This window comes from Microplitis demolitor, chromosome 8 (genome assembly GCF_026212275.2).
Source record: "Microplitis demolitor isolate Queensland-Clemson2020A chromosome 8, iyMicDemo2.1a, whole genome shotgun sequence".
Taxonomy (NCBI): domain Eukaryota; kingdom Metazoa; phylum Arthropoda; class Insecta; order Hymenoptera; family Braconidae; genus Microplitis; species Microplitis demolitor.
In genome coordinates this window covers 19546148-19554334 of record NC_068552.1, presented here as the reverse complement: position 1 = coordinate 19554334, position 8187 = coordinate 19546148, and the positions used below count along the sequence as shown (strand labels likewise).

Genomic DNA, 8187 nt, shown 5'->3' with positions numbered 1-8187 from the left:
CCAATTATTTAAAGAAAAAAAAAATATATATATATATGTATGTATGTATGTGTTATATTATTTAACAATGCAATTAATTTTTTTTCTAAGTAAGATTTTTATCAACGACTCAGATTTTGATCATTATAGTCGATTGTTGAGTTCGGCTCGGGTTTAAAATATAAAATAAAATTACTGGCTATGGTTTACACTTATAAAATAATTTTCTTACAGCTAAAATCTAAATTTCACGGTTTACGATCACACATTAGGCTGTAATGATTTTTGTTGTTAAACTTTTGTGACTCTAGACGTCGCCAATCATAGTGTTGTATGCAATATATATATATATATATATATATATATATATATATATAAATGTATATTATCTTGATCAACATACTCATGGCCTCGACACAATATTTTAAGAATTTTATGACCTTATATATATATATATAACTATGTATAAGACCTCAAATCTAAGAAATATATATGAAAAAAAAATCGTAATTATATATTTGTACTTTTATAAAATTGAAATTTTTGGAGTTATAAATTCCGTAAGTCGTTAATATTTTTTTTATAAATATATATATTATATTTCATGATGAAAAATTCTTATATTTATTATTAATATGATTTAAAATTAAGAATTTATTAAAATATTTAATTTTCGAAGTTTCTAGGTGTCGAAGATTTTTATTACGTAATAAAATTAAAATTGTCATTAAAATATATTTTTGTCATGAAGACAATTTTTATAATGTTCAATAATTTCTCGATTATCATTAATTCTTCGTATAACTACGATACATATGCATATATATTAATGAGAAATGTCTTATGCACATTCATTTAGTGATTAATTGTCAATTGATCGTGATTATTTTCTGTTCGTGCAATTAAGCCAATTTTTCTAATCCATTAATCGTAATTCAAAAATTTAATTTACTAATTTAATACCTGGTTTAAATATAACGTAAATGGAAGTATATTTCCCTCAGCATGTGCTTGAAAATATTTTCAAATATATTAAAGATCCAAGGGAACTTTTGAGACTTAGCCGAGTTCACGTGACTTGGAAAAATTATATTGATAATTTATATATTTGGAAAGAATTGTGTTCTAGTGGTGACATAAAACCATGGAAATATCAGTTGATAAAAATGAAGTTTCCATTTTTGGAAAATGAACATTACAAAAATTTGACAGCTAAACAATTTAAAGACATTGTTGTTTTGTACTTGCAATGGTGTTCTTTATTGGAAAGTGGTACTGAAAAAATTCAAGGATACTTCGATTCGGCTCAACCTGGTTTTGATGTCAATACATTTAAATATAACTGTGACTCATTAGGTAAGACAAAAACATATTTATCTAATATATTTATAATTAATGATTCATACTTGTACTTTTATTAAATATTCTACAGAAAATTATTTGGCTGTCGGATTTTATTTTTCTGGCTTGATACATTTATTCAACTTGAAAACCGGTAAAGGTGAGATGGATCCGATAGCATTTAAAGACCATGTTGATGATTTAAATACTCATGAAGTATTTCCTTCCGGCCGGATCAAAATTAAAATTTGGCGTACTGGTACTATCAAAATTTTATTACAATATTTACTGTATATTTTCTTTTATATCAACCCGCATTGAAATTTCAAGTGTCAATGTCTGTTTATAGTCAGTTAAGTCAAAACTAGTCAATTTTGGACCAATGAAAATTTATCGGGTTCAAAATAATCATTAATACATTATTAAATAATTCATTTAACTAATTTTGGACACGCGATTGTGTTTCAAATTTAATCAACGTGACTGATTTCTGACGTAAAATCTCTGAATTTCAATGCAGATATTTATATGATAAAATATGATTTTTTTCAAAAAACTTTTTTTTGTAGACGATGGAAAAATAATTCTTGTAATATATATGAACTATCAAATTTTACTTTGGAACGTTGAAGAAAAAAGAAAATATAAAACTCCTGAAATCTTTCTCACTGATGTACGGAAATCTTTGTACCTAAGGTACATTACAAAAAAATTTTAGAATAAGTTATCTCTTATTCATTCATAAACGAATCATTTTTTATTTATTTGTTATAGCCGAGGATTTAATAACGACGTTTTTATTATAAATGAACATGATCATAAAAAATTGTCAATTTTTCAACTAGAATTGAGTGATGATAATGAAGTAATAGCCAATGAAATTTTGAATATTGATGTTGAAAACTACTTTTTTTACAATTATAAAGGATTATGTGTTAAAAAACGCAAAGTAATAATTATATATATATATATATATTTTTTTTTTTTCTTCACAAATATTCAATTTTTGTATGTATAAATTAATTTTTTTTTCCTACAGATAATGTTAATTTATCTATTGCATCCACGTCTAACAGAGAGACTCGCTATTACAAAGTTAGCAGTATCAATTGTTAAATTTCCTCAATTATTGTCTGAACCAATAAATATAAGTGTCAGTGATAATAATTATACGACAACAGTATTTCACGAGACTGGTTCTCCGATGCAAACATTTTTTATTCCAACTTTTAAACTCCTGATGGCTTACCACAAGAGAGGTATTCAATTAAAGTTAATCATGCAGACCGCGACTTTTGATTTTCCGATTAAAAATTATAAAAATTTTTAAAAACTTATTTATTCTCAAATGATTAATCGGTAAATCCTGTCAGCAATTATCTGATCCCTACACAGAAAGAAAGGATAAAAATAAAAATTTTCTAAGGGCAAGAAAACATTTTTTGGGTCGAGAAAAAAATTCTAGCTCCAAGAAATCCTTTTTTTCTGTCTATATAATTTTTTTTAAATTTAATTTTACTGCTACAAGTAATTTTATTAATTAACATGTCCTTTGTTTCGATAACAGATAAAAAATTTAGCGTTATAGTTTTGAAAACTTCGCGTCATGGACGGGAACCAGCTGTCGCAAAGCAGGCAAATTATCAACTACCAGATAATATAAGTGATGAAATAGTATTCTACTTTAATTTTTTCGCAAATTTCTTGTTAATAATTACTAAGCGAGGTAATTATGATAATTAATTATTCATATGTTTTTTTGAGAAAATGGTCGGGTAAAATGGGAAACCAAAAATTTGTGTTAAAATTTGGTATTTTTAAAAATTGTTTAAAATTACCATTTTGAACACTTTTATTATTATTTTTAGTTATTTCAAAATCCTTTATTTGATGGAAAAATGAAAAAAAAAAAAATTAGTCAGAATAGCTTCCTAGAATCTCAGAATGTCAACATCTGTTAGAAATTCGATTTTCGAAAATCGGACCGAAACCAATAACTTTTCGAATTTTTGAAAATTTTAAATTTTCTTAGCAGGAAATTAAAAAAAATATTTTTTAAGAGTTTCCATTTTGCTCGAACTTTCTGTCTCTTAGAATTTAAACACGACTAATATTTTAATTATTTTTAAGGGAATATTTTTATATATCAACTTCAGAATATATTAAATTTATTTAAAATTCAATTCGAAAGTCTTCCAATGCTCAAAATATTTCTCAATGAAGCACCAATAAGAGAACTAAAAATGGCTCAAATTGATGGAAAGCCCAATCTGATTGTGCTAACTAAAAATTCTCTCCTATATTTTCTGCGCATGAATTAATTTTCTAAAAACTGCTTTTATCAATAATACCCAGTATAAAAAAATATATATGTAACCCACAGAAATAAATAAAAATAAATTTTTTTCTCTATTGTCATTGAATTTTTTATTTACCGGACATATAATTTTGACTTCCTGCCCAAGCTTTCTTTTTTATTATAACTTTTGCCCGGCAATTTTCCGTTGTTATCTATTTATATTTTTCCTTTTTCATATAAGTATAACTTTGATATTTTACATGGGAAACAGTCGCACCCCTGCAAAGAAATATACGCAAATAATATAAATTTTAATGCACATACTTTTAGCTGACATATGTTTCCATTAAACACTTGCAATATTAAAATATATATGCTGTCAATGGTTAAATATTTATCGTGTCATAAATTCCCACGATGAAATTCAACAAATAACTATTTATTTATATAAATAATACTACACTACATATATCCTGGTTATTGTAATTTAAATCAAAACCGTTAAAATTATTTATCAACTCTATAATTTTATATCTATATATATGTTACACAAAAATAAAATATAAAAATATGTTCAATAATAAATATAATAAATTGAGTGTAGCAAATATTTACCACCTGTTAAAATATGAGTTTTAATACAAATTAAAATGACAAACCCACACAATAGTAATTTATCTCAATAAGATTTAAGTGGGTTAAAAAATGCATTGTCAAAGTGTTATGCATACAAATATAAGTATATGGTTGAAAAAAAAAAAAAAATATTTCTCACAATCTTAATACCCAAGTACGCCTCTTTAACCTGCTATTGTTACTTAGTTTGGATTTGAGAATATATTTTTGGGCCGCATCTGCATGCCGTTCTCCCGGGCACTCAAGATCAATGCAAACCGGTTTTAGGGCTGACCCAAAAGATATTATTGTTATTATCAGTATTGTCAATATATAACACAATGTGCTTAACTAGAGTGGAGATATAGATGACAATTGAGGCTTTTTATTACTCGATACTATCGTGATTAGTAACGACCCTTTATTCTCCGCGTTAATGCTCTTTATTTTCTATTCCATAGAAAATTTTTTTTTCATTTTTTATTGTTGTTATTATTTACACTGAAAAAACCACTTGGGCAAAAATATTTGGCTGAAATCGCGCCGAAAAATTTTAGTTTTAAACAGGTTGAAAATTGGCGACAATTGAATCGGCCTGTTTTTGGCCATAGTTTTTTTTTTTTAATAAAATTATGGGACAGAAAAATTTAATGCAACTTAAATTCCTGAACTTTTTGAAAGTCATCGATTTTCTTACCGGAAGTTAAAAAAATTGAGCTTAGAAACAATTTAAGAATCGAAATTTTTTTTTGACAGCAAAAAATAAAATGTTATTTTCTGACTCACGAATTATATTAAATAATTAAAGCCTATAATTAATTTCGATTACTATCCGATGACTTTCAGTCAAAAAAAAAAATTATAAATTTTTGAAACAATCATATATATTATTAATAATTATTAATAAGAATATTGTCAAAAATATATTTTTTTAAATGCAGCGCGCACTAAATTTCGTGTTTTTAAAACTTCCGCCATAAAACAAATATATATTGATTATAATTAACTATCATGATTCATGAAAAAAAAAAAAAAAAAAAACCAATTCATTCAAAAACATTTTTTGGATCTAGAGCATATATACATAAATATACAGATATATTAATCATAATATTGATTATAAAAGACCCACCCACGAATAAATTTTATCAAAAGGTTTTGTGAAGTGTCAGTATTATTTTTTTTTTTTTAGGACGTAAAGAAAAAAAAGCAGATGCACTTATTGACTGACTCATTCACTTCTTTATATTTTTTTTTTTTTTTTTTTTTTTTTTTTTTTTAATAACAAATCAATTTATTTTAATCTTTTTCTATACTTAAGAATTTAATTCAACCGAATAATATAATTTTATCATGAAATAATTTAATTAACTTGATTGGAAATTAAAACACTGAAATATTTGGTCCCACATATATTAGATTAGTTATTAATGTATGTATACTTACAAAGCAAACGAGTTTTCAACCCTTGTATATGTTTGCATAATATAATATTAGCAAAAGGAACTGAATCCCCTAACAGTCGAACACCGTGACCATTTCTTAATTAATTAATTCTTAAACACGAAGAACCAGCTTATGATTATTATAAATTTATATATATATATAATATTAATTTAAAACGCTTTGTTGGGTTTCTTGGGCTACTCATATTCTGGTATCACGCGCCCTCGTTTAGCAGCTGCGCTACCAAAACTCGGCCAAATATTCCCAAGTCAATAGTAATTATTATTATTGTTATTTATCACTAATTTTATTATTTTTAAAAATTTTGTTAGATAATTCAAAATAATTATTTTTACGACACATCCGTGCATTTAAAAAAAATTTATGACTATTTTTTTTAATTCAAAAGCTTAATTTTAATTTAGTAAAAAAAATATATATATATATTTATATATAATAGATATATGAGGCTGGCATCTTGGAAATATTTTAGGGTGTCGGTCATCGTCCTGAAGGGAGTCCTTACTCCCAGGTGGTCTAGTGTAGGGGAATCAAGGAGCGATTCTTTGAAATTGCATCGGATATATATATATAGGAAACACTAATTACAGGAGCGGCAATCGGCTCATCAGTCAAAACCACATAAGTAACACTTGACGTTTTAGTTTAGTTTTTTTTTTTTCGACCGTGAAAAGATCTCAGCTGGCCTGCAGTGAATTATTAGTCGTGTAAACATCCAGGCATATTAATTACATACTTACTATTATTTTAAAAAATACATTATTCTGTAAATTATGAAAACAATAATTTGAACAGATAAAAATAATATATGATAAGTATTTAAAATAAGTATTGTGTAAAAGATGTAACAACTTGTCCGTGAAAAATAAATAATACGGGCTCTTTATAATCTGATGTGCTGGCATTGCTAATAAATAAACCTTGAATGTATAAATATATACATATATATATATATTTATTTATGATATCGTAAATTCTATAATAAATCTCATTTTAACCCGCATTATTCTTATCCTGACCTTTTCAATACACATATATATATATATATATATATATATATATATATATATATATATATTAATGATACACTTAATTGCGTAATTATTTTCCTTGAACTAGTTTCAAGGTCAGATGGACAATTTGAATCAAGGGTAAATTTTTATCTGAAAAGTGATTTAAAAAAAATTTTGAATTTATAATTTATGGAAATTAGAAAAAAGGGATAAGTTAAAATTTGAATAAAAAAAAATAAAAATTTTTGAATTAATTAATTAATGCAAAGTTGACGCGTGCCGTCACGCTCCGCACTGTGGGCGCATCTGGAATCTGTAAGCACGAGAAATTTCTATCTACCCCTTGAGCTGGTATTTTTGGAGAGACATACAAGACCAAGCTTAGGTTGGGGGTGAATATTTATCGGGACATATTAGCCAATGAGATAATTTAGCGATTGAATAGTGGAACGCGCGCATAGTAAGGGCGGATTTCACGGCGAGAGTCTTTCAAGTCGCGGCGGGGGTTGAAGTTTTCAGGGTGGGGGTAAAAAGATGGGTGGGGGATTTATGTGGAGGGGAAGTAGATGTGATGTGATGTAGATATATATATGAGGCACGTGTCGCGGGGTAGGGGTAGACGCCGAGAAGTGTCGTAGAGTGCAACGCGCCCCGCAGGAATTAGTCTGCGTTTGGCGAGCGACTGGGTAGTGTACGCTTGCGTGGCTCGCGGGGTAGACGCGGTCGCGTCCTCCGGGCCACGCGAGCCTTCGCTTCATCCCCTATCGCTGTGATAACTCTCTGAGTCATCTCTTTTTTCAACATCGAACTCACTGGCTTCTAGTTTGGTTTTTTTTACTTTGATTCTGTTGAAGTTTTTTTTAAAAAAAAACAAGTTTTTGTTTTTTTATTTATTTTTGCGGACAAACTGTCAGTTGGTAAGTAATTATAAATTTATATTTTATTTATTTTTAGTAAAATTCAAAATTTTCAATTATTTTTTTTTTTGAGTAATTTTGAGAAAAATTAATTTTTAGTTTTAATTAAACTTTTTTTTTTTTTAAGTGTACTGTGATTTTTTTAAGTGTTAGTGTATATTAATTTTTTATTTGAAAAATAATTTTTATTTAAATTTTTGAAAAAAAAAGTGTAATTTTTTATAGAAATAATTTGATGAATTTTACAAAAAAATTTTTAAATTTAAAGTGAATAAATTTAAATAATTATAAATTTTTGATTGCAGAGAGTCAGACGTTTATTATTTTGAAAATAAAAACGAGCACAAAATGTACAAATTAATTTTTAAATTACTGGAGTGATATAAAGCAGTACCATAAAAATAATTTTCATTTTTACATTTTTATACATACTTGTATAAATTTTGACACTCAAAAATGGATCAATACAAAAATATAAAAAAAACAAAACTGGAAATCTTCAAGAACTTCAAATTTAAACTCAAACCCGATGTCAAAAAACTACTGCTGCTTTATC

General features: G+C 26.4%; 1 protein-coding gene across 1 annotated transcript; it reads left to right on the top strand.

The window, feature by feature from the left end:
* The first annotated feature begins 795 nt into the window (after positions 1–795).
* LOC103576806 (uncharacterized) lies at positions 796–3733 on the top strand. Its single transcript, XM_014443264.2, has 7 exons — positions 796–1335; positions 1412–1579; positions 1890–2016; positions 2095–2269; positions 2360–2579; positions 2888–3046; positions 3451–3733. Exons 1-7 carry the CDS (start codon positions 963–965, stop codon positions 3639–3641), a joined length of 1413 nt encoding a protein of 470 aa, XP_014298750.2. The 5' UTR covers positions 796–962; the 3' UTR covers positions 3642–3733.
* Positions 3734–8187: the final 4454 nt, after the last annotated feature.

Coding starts and splice junctions, on each gene's coding strand:
- LOC103576806 (XM_014443264.2), top strand. CDS start 963: ATGGAAGTATATTTCCCTCAGCATGTGCTTGAAAATATTTTCAAATAT. Junction 1,336..1,411: donor ATATAACTGTGACTCATTAG/GTAAGACAAAAA, acceptor AATATTCTACAG/AAAATTATTTGGCTGTCGGA. Junction 2,580..2,887: donor GATGGCTTACCACAAGAGAG/GTATTCAATTAA, acceptor TTTCGATAACAG/ATAAAAAATTTAGCGTTATA.